Genomic DNA, 17,040 nt, shown 5'->3' on the forward strand with positions numbered 1-17,040 from the left:
ATTTAGGTTTTTCATGATCTGTATTTTGCCCTAGATGTAAAAATTGACAAAAAAGAAAAACTTTAATTTCATATCTAAAATTATAGAAGCCTCATGTCTTCTGTTTTCAAAACTTAATTTTTTAAGAGTCAGGCAGTACATTTAAATGGTTCATAATGCAAATAGCATAAAAGTATTCACAGTCAAGTGTCTTTTTTTTAATTCAGCAAGTATTTATTTATTTTTTCAATTTTTTTTTTTATTTTTATTTATTTCTAGGAGAGAGAGAGACAGCGTGAGCAGGGGAGGGTCAGAGAGAGAGGGAGACACAGACTCTGAAACAGGCTCCAGGCTCTGAGCTGGCAGTCAGCACAGAGCCCGACGCGGGGCTCGAACCCACGAACCGCGAGATCATGACCTAAGCGAAAGTCGGACGCTTAACCGACTAAGCCACCCAGGCGCCCCTCAATTTGTTTTTTATTAAAAAATTTTTTTAATGTTTTATTTATTTCTGAGAGAGGGAGACAGCGTGAGCAGGGAAGGGTCAGAGAGAAAGGGAGATACAGAATCTGAAACGGGCTCCAGGCTCTGAGATGTCAGCACAGAGCCCGACGTGGGGCTCGAACCCATGAACCATGAGATCATGACCTGAGCCAAAGTCAGACGCCCAACTGATTGAGCCACCCAGGCGCCCCTCAATTTATTATTTTTTTAATTTACACCCAAGTTAGTTAGCAATAGTGCAACAGTGATTTCAGGAGTAGATTCCTTAATGCCCTTACCCATTTAGCCCATCCCCCCCTCCNTTTCCCTTATGTTCATCTGTTCTGTGTCTTAAAGTCCTCATATGAGTGAAATCATAAGAATTTGTCTTTTTCTAATGGACTAACTTTGCTTAGCATAATACCGTCCAGTTCCACCCACATAGTTGCACATGGCAAGATTTCATTCTTTTTGATTGCTGAGTAATAATTCATTATATATATATATATATATATATGTACACACACAGACACACACACACACACACACACACACACACACACACACTACATCTTCTTTATCCATTCATGCATTGATGGACATTTGGGCTCTTTCCATACTTTGGCTCTTGTTGATAGAAGTATCTTTTTTATCTCAGACACTTAGCTACCCTTTCTTATACCTAGATAAGCAACAAGTATTATTGATTTTTTGTATATCTTTCCAGAGACATATTATGCATACGTAAACAATACAATATGTTCTCTTCTTTACCCTCCTTTTTATACAAACGGTAGCATTTTGCTCCTTGCTCATTGTTCTGAGTTATGTTCTGTACATAAAGGGTTTTCTAACTCTTTTGTTGTGATTTGTTCTTTTTTTTTCCAAAGCTGCATGATAATCTATTATATTCATGTGCTATAATTTATTTAACCAGTTCATTAATAGATGTTTGGATTACTTCCAGTTTTTTTCTATTACATGTAATGCTTTGATGAATAGCCATATTCATTTGTATTTGTATTTTTGATATTGCTAAACACCCTTTGCAGTGGTTCTGCTCTCCTGATAGTAGGGCATCAAGGCTGATTTACCACCACACAGGTGGTTACCAAGCTTTGTTATCCAGTCTAATAGTAATCTAGAGTTCTAAACTACTCATTTTGAGTTCAGTTATCTTTTCAAATGCTTTAGAGACATTTATATATCCTTTTATGTGAACTGACCCTTTATTTTTTTTTTGATGATTGGTCTTTTTTTCTAGTTTGATTTGTAGAAACTGTGTAAGTGAAATTTATCCTTAATCTTTGATATAAGTTGCAGACTTTCTTTATCTTTTGATTTGCTGATGGTGCTTTATTTTATTTTTGCATTTAAATTTATCAATCTTAGGAGTCTGGGTGACTCAGTCAGTTAAGTGTTCCAATTTCAGCTCAGATCATGATCTCACAGATCATGAGTTCAAGCCCTACATCGGGCTCTCTGCTGTCAGTGTGGAGCCTGCTTCAGATCCTCTGTCTCCCTCTCTCTCTGCCCCTCCCCAGCTCTCTCTGTCTTAAAAATAAATAAACATTAAAAAATCCATAAATTTATCAATCTTTTGTGTGGTTCTTGGGTTTTAAGTAATAGGACAGGCTTCCCTACTCTGTAATTATAGTAGTATTCTTCAGTGTTTTCTCATTGGATGTTGTCATGATGTCATTTATTAAATTTAAGTCCTTGATACATTCTAGAGTGTTTACATGTCTTGCTTATTTATCAAATGATTCATCTTTTCCCCACTGATTTGAGATGCCATTTTTATCATAAATACACTAAACTGTCACATACACTTATTTCTGTATTTGGACCTTATTATTTCCCACTGATTTGTTTACTCATGTGCTAATACCACACTATCCTTATTCTAGTTGTAAAGTATGTTTTAGTATATGGTAGGGGTAACTCCTCTTCTATTACTTTTTTCGTTCAGGATTTTATTTTTCCATCAGGAGTTTTGAAAGATATCTATTGGTATTTTTGAACAGATGAGTAAAGTTTATAAATTTATAAACTTTAAAGTTACGAACTAAGGAGAGGTTACATACTTAGCATTTCTGAGAATACAGAATGCATTTTTTCAAGTTGTCTTTTATGGTTCTCAGAAGCAACTTAGGGTTTTCATTTTGTAAGTCTTACTGCTTTTGGTTTGTTTGGTTTTTCACCTAAACATTTTTCCCCCATGCATATGGTGAGTATTTGCTTTCATTATATCTTTTAATTCAGTGGTTTTCAATGGAGGGCCCTGATTTATGACATCAACTTAGTGAATTGTGACCAGGATTTTTAAAATATGAAAGAGAATATGTAAGGATGTGGGGTACCTGGGTGACTCAGTTAAGCCTCCTACTCTTGATTTCAGCTCAGGTCATGATCTCACAGTTCGTGAGATCAACCCCTGTGTCAGGCTCTGTGCTGACAGTGCAGAGCCTGCTTGGAATTCTTTCTCTCCCTTTGTTTTTGCCCCTCGCCTGCTCACTCTCTGTCTCTATCAAAATAAATAAACTTAAAAAAAAAAAAAAGACATAGGATGTTTCAGAAACTTTATAGGTGTTAATGTAACTTAACAACTATTACATGTGTATAGTATACCTGGTCATGATATAATATATATGGATTTCTTACTCAAGGTTGTGGTCAGTAAAGTTTGGAAGTCACTGATAGATGATATGTATGAAAGCTGTTCATGTGATTTCTTAAAGAGTACTAAATGTGTCTTAATGCTTAGTGACTTAATAGAGGACCCAAGGGAGACAATTGTTTAAACCTTGAGCAAAATTTTGACGGAAGTTTGAAGAATGTCTAGTAGGGAGAAGAGAGTGGAGACAGACACCAATTAGCAGGTTGTTAAATAGTCCAACTAGAGGTAAAATGTGGCCTTTTGAACTAAGTGGCCGTGGGAATGGAAAGGAAGAAGAAAATATTTTGGAGGCATTTTGAAAGTAAAGGTAATGAGCTAAGGAATGTATGGAAAAGAGTTGACTCAAAGGGCAGACTAGAAGAGAGTTTAGTTAGGACGTGTTGAGATTATAATGCTGGTGGGTAAAGCCTGGAAAGTGGAAGGAATATACCAAACAGACCATTGGAAATGTGGATCTGGAGCTTGGAGGTTAAAACTAGACAGGTAGTTTAAGGAACCATTTACCTCAAAGGTATGAAAGAGGATGCGGTTCTGTGGACATTAATGTATAGAGAAGAAAGCCAAGGTGAGAACCTCAGGCTGAGTGGGAATGATTATATTAAGTAAAATTGTCAATAGATATAGAACATGAGTGCACCATGTTCACCATCAAGCACTGTACTCTAGGTGCTTTCATTTGTTTTCTTAGTTGTTTCTTTGAATATCACGCCATTTTACAGATGAAGAAATTTCAGTGAGATGATATTTCCAGAATAACACAGGAAGTGGCAAAGGTTATATTTGAACTAACATCTGAAGACTACCTCCTTCTAGTTACTGTATATAACAAATTGCTTCTAAGAGTGCAGAAGACTTCAAGATGGAAGCAAGTGGTTAATATTTGTGGTAATCATAGCAGACATTATTGAGGATGTACTTCCTGTATGCTAGACACTGTTAAATTTTGCTTGGATTATCCCATTAACCCGCACAGCAAATTTTTCAGGTCAGTACTATTGTTCTGTCAACTCCTATTTTGCAGATAAGGAAGCTGAGACATAAAAAGATTTGTCCGAGATTCCACACAAATTAAGTGGTAGAGTTGTTGAGAGTTGCACAGTGGTCGGGTAGGATGAAAATTTGGAAGAAAAGAAGGCTCCATGTTTGACCAATAGGTTTTTGTTGCCAATGTTGTTCTGTAGTTTTGAGTGAAAATAATAACTAACATTTATTGAGCATTTTCTGTGTAACGGGCACTGTTATAAGTTCATTCAGTTTTTATATCAGTTCTCAAAATACATATTATTGTTCATATTTTATAAATGAGGAAACTGAGGCACAGGGCAGTTATATTATTTAACCTAATAGAAGACAGAGTTAGATTTAACCTTGTCAGACTGGCTTCGGGGGCCCATCCTCTTAACCAGGCTCAGGAAACTACTTCTGGTGGGCCAAATCTGGCCTGCCTGTTTTTGTAAATAAAGTCTTATCAGAGCACAGCCATTCTTACTCATTTATGTATCACCATGTCCCCTTCATTTATGTATGGTTCCATTAGGCTGAGTTGAATAGTTACAACCTACTATATGGGCTGAAAAGTCTAAGATATTTGCTATCAAGCCCTTTATAGACAAAGTTTTTCAACCTCTGATAACCTTTAAACTGGATGAAAAACCAAATCCTGGTGAATTTAGTCCTGACCTATTTATAGAGGTTTGGCAGTGAAAAAACAACAACAATAAAAACAGTTAAATTGGATGGTAGCTTTAAGAGAAAATATGGTAAAATTAAAGTTTTTTCACAAAGGAAAAATTTGAGTATGTTAGTATCATAAGAAGAAATGTTGAGTTGAGTGGGAGATAATAAAACTATGGAGGAAGGTGGCATGGGGTTTTGGAGAATGCAGGAGAAAGTGGGAAGATTTATTACTGGAAAGGAGCCAAAGACTTTTCTTTGAAACACTGAGTAGAAGCAAAAAAGAGAAAGGATATTAGAAATATAGAGCTGTTTTGAATTGGAGGGAAGGGCAATAATAGGAATTTTCATTGGATGGCTGTAGCCTCATTCAAGTAAGGATGAAGATAAAGAAGGAAGATGTTCAAATAAGAGTCTTTTCACTATTCATAATTACTACTTATTAAATCTCCCAGTCATGCTTAGTGCTATGAAAAAATTGTAGGAAAGAAATAATAATTACCAAATCTGGCATAGTGTTAAAAGGTATTTTTTTTTAAAGTCTAACAGGTTAAGGTTAGGAAATATAAGTAAGCTTTTACATTTTTACTGGTTATAAGTTGATTTAAATATACATTTAAATTACTATTTAGAGTGTACTTTCCAGTGAGATATTTAAAGCAGGATATAATTGATATGCAAAAAAGTACACATATTTAAAGCATACAATTTGATCATTTTTGACATGCATACCCTTGTGAAACTGTCATAATCCAGATAATATGTGCTCCTTTGTAAACTCTCCTTTCTTTGCATGCCTGTGGCCCCTTTCATCAAATTTTTATTTATTTATTTATTTTGAGAAAGAGAGAGCATGGGGAAGGGGCAGAGAGAGAGAGAGAGAGAGAGAGAGAGAGAATCCCAAGCAGGTTCCACACTATCAGCACAGAGCCCAGTGCTGGGCTCCCTCCCATGAACCATCCGATCATGATCTGAGCCAAAATCAAGAGTCGCGCACTTAACCAGCTGAGCCACCCAGGCACCCCCCCCCCCGCAAACAATTTTGGTATGCTGTGTTTTCATTTTCCTTGTGTTCAAAGCATTTTCTAATTTCCCTTTTTCTTCTTTGACCCATGGGTTAGTTAGAAGTGTGTTATTTAGTTTCCTGATGATATCTGGGGATTTTCCAGAGATCTTTCCATTATTTCTAATTTAATTCCATCTGGTCACAGACATATTTTGCCTGATTTAAATCTTTTTAAACCCATTTTGACTGGCTTTATGAAGCATAATATAGTCTATCTTGGCAAATATTCAGTGTGTACTTGAAAAGACACGTGTTCTGCTCTTACTGGATGGAGTGTTCTATAAATGTCTGTCTAGGAGAGGTGGCTGATAATATTGTTGAAGACTTCCATATCCTTGCTGGTTTTCCATCTTTGTGTTCTGTCAGTTATTGAGAGAGGGCTGTTGAAATCTCTGACTGTGAGTGTAAATTTATCTATTTTTCATTGCAGTTCTACTAGGTTTTGCTTCCTGCATTTTGAGTTGTTTATTAGGTGCATAAACTGTATAAAATTATGTCCTTGATTAATTGACTCCTTCATTATTATAAGATAACCTTTATCCATAGTAGTTACCTTTGCTGGGAACTCTACTTTGTGTGATGTTAGGCAGTAAGCTGAGGCTATTATAAGAGCATCCCATGTTTGTTTCTTGTCTGTCAAGATTATTGTCCTTTGTTGCCTGATAACCAGTGTCTTGAAACTTTTTGTTTCAGTGTATTTTGTATGAGTTTCTTTTAGTTGTTTCAGGCAGAAGTATAAACGTGATTTTCCATCTTGGCCAGAGCATAAGTCCAAAAATAGTTTTAAAATCATTTATTGTGGTTCTTAACTTTCTGTTTGTATTGGGGATACTTAGAAGAGTCTAATGAAAGATATATACCTGAGCCCCTCATATCTACAAAGGCTTATCCATGTAAAGCTTGGTTGTAATTTCATGAGGTTTTAGAGGCTTGAGGTTTCATTCGTCCTTACTTTCCAGCAAGCATTTTCAATCCCAGCTGCACATTAGAATCACCTGGGAGAGCTTTTAAACAAATATCTATGTTCCATCAGACCTTTGAAATCTGAAATTTTGATGGTAGAGCCCAGATTTTTGGTTTTTTAAACCTCCTATATAATTCTGTCTTGCACCCAAGCTTTAAAACAGCTTGTTTTAAGCAAAGGATGGCTTCCTCTTCACTTGGTCTCTTTACCTTTTCTTTATTGGCTAGGATCCTAGGGAGGAGTGGATACAGAAGCCAGTTGCTCCTTAAATTTAATCTGAGTAGAAGGGGTTAGTTTAAAAAAAATTGCCAATTCTGCCTTCAGGTTTTGTCTTGGTAAATTATATTTGGGCTTTTTACAAAGGTGCATAGAGAAGTTACAGTAAGAAACTTCAGTTACATTTCACAATTTTCTTTTAACAAAATACAGAATGTTGGACTATCTCTCTGGCAAACAAGAGACAGAAATATATATCATATTAACATGAACCTCAGAGCCCAAGAGCCTGTAAAAAAAATAATAAGGCTATAAATAAATAGGAACTTAAATTTTCTACAGCATTGGGTGCTTATGTTGTATGCTTTGTATGTAGGATTTATGCTATGTCAAATGTATATATGATGTCAATTATTGGTCATTCTCAGTGAAAATATAGTTTATTGGACTAAAGTGAGCCCACAGTGCACTTAGCTATTTTTTAAAATGCCATAAAGCAATAAGCAAAGAGAAAATAGCACAGGGTGCTCTTAATGAGAGGTCTGATGTAACATGGACTCTGTGACTTCAAGACAGATTGATTTCACATTGCATCACTTTTTAGGTGTGTCAAATTATGTAATGCATGGAGTAGGAAGTTTGGAATGCCAGTTACTTTTATGCAAGATGATACGTTTGTGTGATTTTTTTAATGAAGAACTTGAACATCATATTCATTTTTCTTTTATGTTTATTTTTGAAGGAGAGAGAGACAGAGGATCAGTGGGGAAAGGGCAGAGAGAGAGAGAGGGAGACACAGAATTGGAAGCAGGCTCCAGGCTCTGAGCTGTCAGCACAGAGGCTGATGCGGGGCTTGAACTCATAATCTGTGAGATCATGACCTGAGCTGAAGTTGGACACCCAACCAACTGAGCCACCCAGGTGCCCCCATATTCATTTTTTATTTTAAGCTTTTCAGTTTCCAAATCTTCTAGTACTTCTAGAAGTAATGGTGAATTTTTAAGACATTAAATGACTTTATATAAATCTAGTTCAAAATGTTCTTCCTCAGGGTGCCTGGGTGGCTCAGTTGGTTAAGTGGCCAACTCTTCATTTTGGCTCAGGTCATGATCTCACAGTTAGTGAATTTGAGCCCTGTGTTGGGCTCCGGGCTGGCACCGTGGAGCCTGCTTGGGATTCTGTGTCTCCCTCTCTCTCTCTGCCCCTTTTCTGATCATGCATGTGTTTACGTGTGCTCTCTTTCTCTCTCATAAGCATTAAAAAATAATTAAAAAATAAAATATTTTCTCCCTCGTTTATTATAACCAACCTTTTCCTATAGCTGTGAACTTCACAGAAGTTAATGAAGAAAATAAAAACGATCTCTTCAGAGAAGTATTTTCTTCCATTGAAACCTTGGCCTTTACCTTTGGGAATATGTAAGTAGAGACTGTCATTTAAAGGATTTGGGGGCCTGGGTATCTCAGAATATGTCACAGGACACAGTGGATACTTGGAAAGTAAATATTAACCAATATAAAATACTATCACAGTACTGGAAAAGCTACATTCATTATTGTTTTATTACTATATTTGGCAGTGTCTTTAGACTGTTCAGAAGCAATCTATTTGCAGGTGACTATGTGAATAAGTTCCTAGGAGTTTATTTCTAAGGTTCTTCCTTAAAAAAAAAAAATTTATTCTAGATGACATGTTGAATGTAAAGCCCATGACGGAACAATGTAATGACTTATCTATTCTATTTCTTTTTCCTCCTTCCTTGGATAGCCTGACAAACTTCCTTATGGGAGATGTAGGCAATGATTCATTATTGCGACTGCCTGTTTCTCGGGAAAGTAAGGTAAGCCAAGTTTGTGTGAAAGCAGAGACTTTAATAGTTTTAACATAATATTTCAATAATTTCCTGATTTTAAGCTCAGAATTAGTCTTTGATAGTTTTTGAGTTGAGCAAGGAAAACAGATCAGTTCATTTTAAATATAATTATGGTCAGTTTCTGGAGCAAAAATTTAATTAGACTTTCTAAGTGGAGCTATAATTCTAAAGGAATATCTCTGATAGTTTTATGGTGTTTTATATAATGAATCTATATGTCATATGGTCCAAAATTTTAGTAATTCTTAACCGTTTTTCCTTCCTGATATTGTCACAGATCTTAAAGATTGGTGGAAACAGAAAAATAATGCACGAAGTAGAGAGATTGTTAATCTTCTTACACAGCCTCTATAGTTCATTACCATGAAACACTGATTAGTAGGCCTGAAGGTCTTAATTCTGCCTAAGAGCAGTACGTCAGAGGATTATGGTTCTGATTCCCAATTTGAAGAAAAATTGCTGCAAAATAATAGAACATGAAGAATATTTGTAGAATATTGCTTTAAAGATGTATAGTAATAACATTTTTATGTGACTAAAAATTGTTCACTAAATGCAAGAAGCTATTTTTTATTTATTTATTTATTTTTAAATATTTTTATTTATTTCTAGGAGAGAGAGAGAGACAGAGTGAGCAGGGGAGGGTCAGAGAGAGAGGGAGACACAGACTCTGAAATAGGCTCCAGGCTCTGAGCTGGCAGTCAGCACAGAGCCCGACGTGGGGCTCAAACCCACGAACCGCAAGATCATGACCTAAGCGAAAGTCGGAGGCTCAACCAACTAAGCCACCCAGGCGCCCCAAGAAGCTATTTTTTAAAACAGCAATAAGGGAGCACTGGGTGGCTCAGTTAAGTGTCCAACTCTTGGTTTGAGCTCAGATCCTGATTTCATAGCTCAGGTCCTGATTTCATGGTCAAGGGATTGAGCCCTCGTCAGGCTCTGGGTTAACAGCGGGGAGACTGCTTGGGATTCTCTCTTCTCCCTCTTTCTCTGCCCCTCCCTCACTTGCTTTCAAAAGAAATAAATAAACGTTTTTTAAAAACTGCAGTGATTACATGTTGATCATTTCTTGTTAAGGATGTTCAAATCCAAAAGAATTTCAGCAAATATTTGAAAATGTGCCAAGTATTTGTATTACATCAAAATAGTATAAAAACTTCAGATCTTTCTTAAAATGATACAAAATATGAATGATTAATTGAAGCATTTGTTATATGTACAGTAATACTGAGAAAACAATTATGACTATTTCTGAAGCTATCCATTGATGAATCATGGAGGATAATGTATAAACTAATGAATAATTCAGACTAATTAGACCAATGAATAATTTTAAGGTCTTTAATTATTTTGGTATCATTTATAATTTTTCTTCAATTTTATCTTTTCAAGCATAACTACTAATTCAGAAGATACAATAACATTGTATCTGTGTGATAAGGCTCTCGACAATTAAAATTTTACATGTGAATCATATTTCCTGTTTCTGTGCCTCTATTGTGCACACTTATTATAATAATTCTTAATAGGAAAATATTTTTTCCTTTTTTCTTTTGTACCTTATTTTCCTTTTTGCAGTTTTTAATCTGAGATTGAGCTTTTAAAGCCATGATGATAGAATTCTAATAATAAAATGAAGTTACTTTGGGGAAAAGTTTTGAAAAACATCTTTAAATACTAGTTGCTATTTATTTAATAGGGTTTATTATGTACCATGCACTCTGCTAAGCCTACATCATCTTAATCCTTAAAACTGTAAGAAAGTAGTGTTCTTATTCCCATTTTACAGAATGGCAAACCAAAGTTACCTGAGCTTTAACATTTAGCCCAGTGTCCTACAGCTACTAAGTGATAGAGTTGGATATCACACCCAGGTCTCTTTGATCCCTTTTGCATTGAAATACTGCATAGTCTGTATTGCCCAACCAAATCAAATTTGTTTGAGATCTCACAATTTTGGTAGATATGTTTTCCTACACTATTCAGTAAGGTAATCACTTGCCACATGTAGCTCTTTAAATTTAAATCAATTAGGTAAAATTAAAAATATATTTTTAATTTACATTAGCCACTTTTCATATGCTCAAATAACCACATGTAACTAGTGTCTACCTTATCGTACAGTGTAGGTACAGAACATTTCCATCATCATAGAAAGTTCTGCACTAAGTTGTTCACTAGACCTTTAATGAAATGCTTATTATATGATAAAGTGGTAAAAGATGGCTGGAAGAAACAGGTCTTTGTGTTCTGTTTAAGTGGCAGTCTACTTAGATTGCTTCTAAAACTCCCTAATATTTTTGAAATTTGCATAATTTAAAGTTTTGAATGGATTTATTAATGTTAATTAATGCTGTTAGCAAACAATGAGATTATTCTTGGATCTTGAGAACTGCAGTTGTAAAAAGGTATATAATTGTTATAAGATGCCATAGCATGTAAACAGATTTCTTAGGCCCTTTGAGTTCTAAATACTTGACATTCTTTAACAAATTATGTCACAGTAACAAATTACAGTGAAAAGTTTCTGAAGCAAAATTCTGTTAGCTTCTGCTCTAATCTTAAGTTTGTTTTCTTCCATGTTGTAAGTCTTTTGAAAATGTTTCTGTGGAATCGGTGGACTCATCCAATGAAAAAGGTAATGCTTGAAGTACTTACAATCTTAGTCTAATTTTTTGTAATTACTTTTCATAAGTGTTTTGGATTATTTAGTGTCTTCTTGCTTAGTAACCTAAAGTGTTCATTTTTAACACAAAATGATGTGTAAAGCTTTACATAAAAACTTAAGGAAAAAACCTGCTAGAGTAGATAGATAATGGAGAGACTGATCAAGAACTCTGTAGGGCTTGGGGTACCTGCATGGCTCAGTCAATTAAATGTCCAACTTTGGCTTAGGTCATGATCTCAGATTTAGGCCCCGCATCGGTCTCTGCACTTACAGTGTGGAGCCTGCTTGGGATTCTCTCTCTGTCCCTCTCTCTCTGCCCCTCCCCCACTCTTGCTCACACTCTCAAAATAAATAAATAAACGTAAAAAAATTCTATAGAGCTTGTAACTTGATGAATAATAGAAATATATATTAGGATTAAAACATCATTATAATTTGAAACCATTTTAAATTTACACTGTGACCTTTACATTTAAATTTGTCACTTGAATTTTTTAAAACAGTTTTCATTGAAGAACATACTGGGGTTTGAGTGCTTCTTTGTTTAGAGTTATGTGGTGATATTTAATACATACTTGATATTTTTATTTTCAGGAAATTTTTCTCCTATAGAACTAGACAGCGTGCTGTTAAAGAACACTGATTCTGTAGAATTGGCTTTGTCTTATGCTAAAACGTGGTCAAAATATACCAAGAACATAGTTTCATGGGTTGAAAAGAAGCTTAACTTGGGTGAGTTGTGCTTTGGGACATCTGATTAACTTTGGAGTGTAAGAACTAAATTGTTCGCACTTCGGGGCGCGTGGGTGGCTTAGTCGGTTAAGCGTCCGACTTTCGCTTAGGTCATGATCTCGCGGTTCGTGGGTTTGAGCCCCGCGTCGGGCTCTGTGCTGACTGCCAGCTCAGAGCCTGGAGCCTATTTCAGAGTCTGTCAGTCCCTCTCTCTCTGACCCTCCCCTGCTCACACTGTTTCTCTCTCTCTCCTAGAAATAAATAAAACATTAAAAAAAAATTTTTTTTTAAATAAATTGTTCGCACTTCATTTTCTACAGGCAATGACTAATGTGATTCCAAATTAGCTGTTTTATTATAGTGATTAAAATCATTTCTATTTTCTCTTCTTGAAATAGGAAAGACTCTTATGATAAATGTACTTACTGAACATTACTGTGAGCCAACCACTCGATCTGGGGACACACAGACAAATAGTATACTGTCTTTGCCTTTAAGGAAGTCATACTCCAGTGGGTGAAAAGAATTGCAATCAGATAATATGGCTAAAGGAAATAAAAGCAACAATAGTTGTATGAGCACAGGCAATGGAAACATCTTAATAGCTAGTTTTTATTACCAGTGTTTTACAGTTGACAGAATACTTTCACATCTTGTACCTCATTTAATCCTTACCAAGACCCTGGAAAGAAGGCAAGAAAAGAATTATTCCCATTTTACAGCTCAGCAAAAAAGACGGATGATTTGCCTAAGGTTAGATAGCAGATTTGCATAAGATTATATGAGTAACCGGAAGTATATAGAATGTACCCAAAAGCTGTGCTCTTTCTATCACGTTGTTTGCTTTTAATAGGGAATGCCCATCAGAATCACCTGAATAACCTTATAAAAGGGCAGTACATAGGCCTAGGTTGCATCTCCTAAGAATTGGGGCCAAGCAAGTATATTTTGAAAGTTTCCTAGTTGGTTTTGACAAGCATTTCTGATTAAGAGTCACAGTATCATATGATGCAGACTAGTACATGTGCTCACTCTTTAAATTGGGAATTACAAATAATTTTAGAGTATAGAGAGAAAAATAAGTTAATTAACCTTCTGATGCTTTCTTTGACCTTTTCAGAATTAGAGTCCACTAGAAATATTGTCAAGTTGGCAGAGGCGACTAGAAGTAACATTGGAATGCAGGTAAGTGTTAGTGAACTCCTCGGGTGTTATACCAAGAGGTTACCCAGATGAGCTCCTGATAGTGCCTCAAGAAATCAGAAAAATATATAGTTAATATAGGAAAGAAATGAAATGCTAAACTTTTGGTTTGGCAAAATAAAATCCTTTTAAACTTACATAGATATCCATTATGGAAAAAAATGAGGAAATTCACAATTTTATGCAAATATTGATTGCCTTGTTAGCCATGTTAGCCACTAGTTTTGCTACCTAGTCTTATAATTAATATTCTTCTGTATTTTTTCATATAGTCATATTTATGACTAGTCATTTTTCTGCCAAACAAATGTCTGAACTTAAAATTTCTCCTTCTGAAGAAGAGTAATAGGAGATCTAGAACTTTAGTGCTATTTCTATTGGAAAATTTACTTTTCAATTTTAAATTGTAGGAGTTTATGCCACTGCAGTCTCTCTTTACCAGTGCTCTTCTTAGTGATATCAAGAACAGTCACCTTTTACAACAAACAATTGCAGCTCTCCAAGCCAACAAATTTGTGCAGGTAAAATGTATATGTGTAATACACATTTTTTTTTAACAACAGCATACCTTTAGATAACAGTTTTTTTTCCTTTCTTATTTTAAAATGCTCTTGACACAGCCTCTACTTGGGAGGAAAAATGAAATGGAAAAACAAAGGAAAGAAATAAAAGAACTTTGGAAACAGGAACAAAATAAAATGGTTAGTATTATAATGGAGTTTCATCTGTCTACTTGTGAATATCTAAAATCATCTGCTGTATATAAGCATCTGTCCTGGAATATGCATACCTTACTCTGTAGTTTTTCTAAAATGCTGTCTTAATTAACTTGTTGAATATGCTAAGGAAGGGGTGTCTGGGTGGCTCAGTTGGTTAAGCATCCGACTTCAACTCAGGTCATCATCTCACCATTCATGAGTTCAAGCCCCGCATCAGGCTCTGTCCTGACAGCTCAGAGCCTGGAGCCTGCTTCAGATTCTGTGTCTCCCTCTCTCTCTGCCCCTCCCCCACACCCGCTCTGTTTCTCTCTCTCAAAAATAAGTAAACATTAAAAAAAATTAAAAAATATGCTGAAGAGGCTTATATATTAGGGTTTGTTTCTTACTCTGTATTTAATAGTCTTTTTCTGTGTAGCTCGAAAGAGAGACTGCTCTTAAAAAGGCAAAACTGTTATGCATGCAACGTCAAGATGAGTATGAAAAAGCAAAGTCTTCCATGTTTCGTGCAGAAGAAGAGCATCTGTGCTCAACTGGTGGATTAGTCAAGAATCTCAACAAGCAGCTAGAAAAAAAGCGAAGGTTGGAAGAAGAGGCTCTTCAAAAAGTAATCATCTTTTTTATTTGCAAGTTGAATTAGCAATAATCTGCTAAAGCTTTGGCTCTCAAACTGTTAGCATACATCAGGATTGCCTGGAAGGCTTGTTAAAACAGAGTTTCTGATTTAGTAGCTCTAGAGTTGGCCCCAGGCAACTTGCACTTCCAACATGGACCCAGGTGCTGCTGCTGGTGTGATCCACACTCTGAGAATCAGTATGCTACCAAGTTTTTGCCTACCTTCTAAATCTTTGGGTTTGTTTATGAAAGAGTGTCTTAGAGAAAGCAGTAGTTTAATATTTTGACTTGATTGTTCAGGAGGTTCACCTTTTAGGTAACTGTGTGTATATGTATACTGATTCCAGTATCTGATAGCAAAGCTAGGCTGGAACTTCATATAGTTCATGAAAGAAGATTATAAAGAAAATGGTAACTATAAATAAGAAAGGCTGTGAAATAGAAGTACACATGTATTTTGTAGACAATATACTAATTGTAAGTCCTACTTGACTATCCATGAAAGTCAAGTGCCCATGAATCACTGACCAGAACAGATTATTTGTTATCTTTAGAAATATTCTCTTTATAGTATAAGGCTAAGCAAAGTAACTCAGTGAGAGAAAGACAAATACCATATGGTTTTACTCATATGTGAAATTTAAGAAACAAAACAGACACGCAAAAGAAAAAAAGAAGAGAGACAAACCAAAAAAGAGACTCCTAATTATAAAGAATAAACTGATGGTTGCCAGAGGGGAGGTGGGTAGGGGGCTGGGTGAACTCAGTGATGGAGATTAAGGAGTACACATATGATGAGCACTGGGTGATATATGGTATTGCTGAGTCATTATATGGTACACTTGAAACTAGTATAACATTGTATGTTAACTATACTGGAATTAAAACTAAAAAATGGAAAGAAAGAAAAAGAAATATTCTCTTTAAAACAGTATTTCAAATTTTTGTATGAAAAGACTTTTCAGTTATTTAAATTGAGTTTTATTATAATATGTATTTGTTTTAAAATATAAATTCTAGTGATCAGTTTTTTTTTTCCTGTGATATTCCTGAAGGTAGAAGAAGCAAATGAACTCTACAAAGTTTGTGTGACAAATGTTGAAGAGAGACGAAATGATCTCGAAAATACCAAAAGAGAAATTTTAACACAACTCCAGAAACTTGTTTTTCAGTGTGATCTTACCCTTAAAGCTGTGAGTATTTTTTTTTTTCAGTATTTTGAAGGCCAGGGGCAAAAAAGAGTTTAAATAATCTGCAGAAGGGAGAGGGATGCTTGATGGGTCATGATTCTAAGGGATTTAATTTCTGAGATTAATGAAACATTTAGAGTTTGAAAATTGACTTTTAGTTTTTCATAGCAGTATATGGTTTAGGTTACGTTTTTTTATCTGGACCCCACCCCGTAGACTGATGATTTGTCCAATTAAAATTGAAGTCTGAGAGTTTGAAAATACCTCTAAGCCACTGTCTTTCTTAGCTTGGTTGACAAAATGGATTTGACCATTGAAACTTCTGTCACACTATAAGATGTATTCTTCAAAATTTGAGTAAACTAAATATTAAAATTGAACCCAATGATTTGTTTGGGGGGAAAAAGCATCCTTCCCTCAAATATTTTCATTTGCCTCTTTAAAATGTTTGGTTCTTTATAAAAAGTTTATATACAAAATACCTTTTTTTGGTGTACATTTCATAAGCCTTAACACATGTATAAATTTATGGAACCACCACCATCACAATCAGGATTCAGAACAATTCCATTACTCCAAAAAAGTTTTGCTCACGCTGCCCTGTTGTAATCAGACTCTCTCTCCACCCCTGACCCATGGGAAATATTGACCTGTGCTCTGTCTTTATAGATGGGTCTTTTCCAGAGTGTCATATAAGTGGGATCCTATAGTATATAACTGTGAGACTAGCTTCTTTTACTCAGCATAACGTCTTTGAGATTCATCGGTGCTATGCATGGATCAGTAGCTCGTTTCTTTGTATTGCTGACCAATATTCCACTATATGAATGTACCACAGTGTTTATGCATTTATCAGTTGGACATTTGTGTTGTTTCAAGTTCTGGGTGATTGTGAATTAGAGCTGCTATGAATATTTGTCTACAGGTTTTTGTGTGAACATAAGTTTTCATATTTCTAGGGTAAGCACCTAGGCGTGAGAT

The 17,040-nt window shown here is 35.4% G+C and overlaps 1 protein-coding gene across 1 annotated transcript in view; it reads left to right on the plus strand.

Annotated features, from left to right (window-relative positions):
- Positions 1 to 17,040, plus strand: part of ARHGAP29 (Rho GTPase activating protein 29) — a 62,382-nt gene that overhangs the window by 18,650 nt on the left and 26,692 nt on the right. Inside the window, exons 3-11 of the mRNA XM_077746139.1 lie at positions 8,384 to 8,480; positions 8,830 to 8,902; positions 11,525 to 11,573; positions 12,198 to 12,335; positions 13,456 to 13,520; positions 13,949 to 14,059; positions 14,159 to 14,239; positions 14,673 to 14,861; positions 15,925 to 16,062. Of these exons, the coding sequence (XP_077602265.1) occupies positions 8,384 to 8,480; positions 8,830 to 8,902; positions 11,525 to 11,573; positions 12,198 to 12,335; positions 13,456 to 13,520; positions 13,949 to 14,059; positions 14,159 to 14,239; positions 14,673 to 14,861; positions 15,925 to 16,062 (941 nt within the window). The remainder of the gene's footprint in view (positions 1 to 8,383; positions 8,481 to 8,829; positions 8,903 to 11,524; positions 11,574 to 12,197; positions 12,336 to 13,455; positions 13,521 to 13,948; positions 14,060 to 14,158; positions 14,240 to 14,672; positions 14,862 to 15,924; positions 16,063 to 17,040) is intronic.

The sequence above is a fragment of the Crocuta crocuta genome, unplaced genomic scaffold (genome assembly GCF_008692635.1).
Source record: "Crocuta crocuta isolate KB4526 unplaced genomic scaffold, BGI_CrCroc_1.0 scaffold48, whole genome shotgun sequence".
NCBI lineage: Eukaryota > Metazoa > Chordata > Mammalia > Carnivora > Hyaenidae > Crocuta > Crocuta crocuta.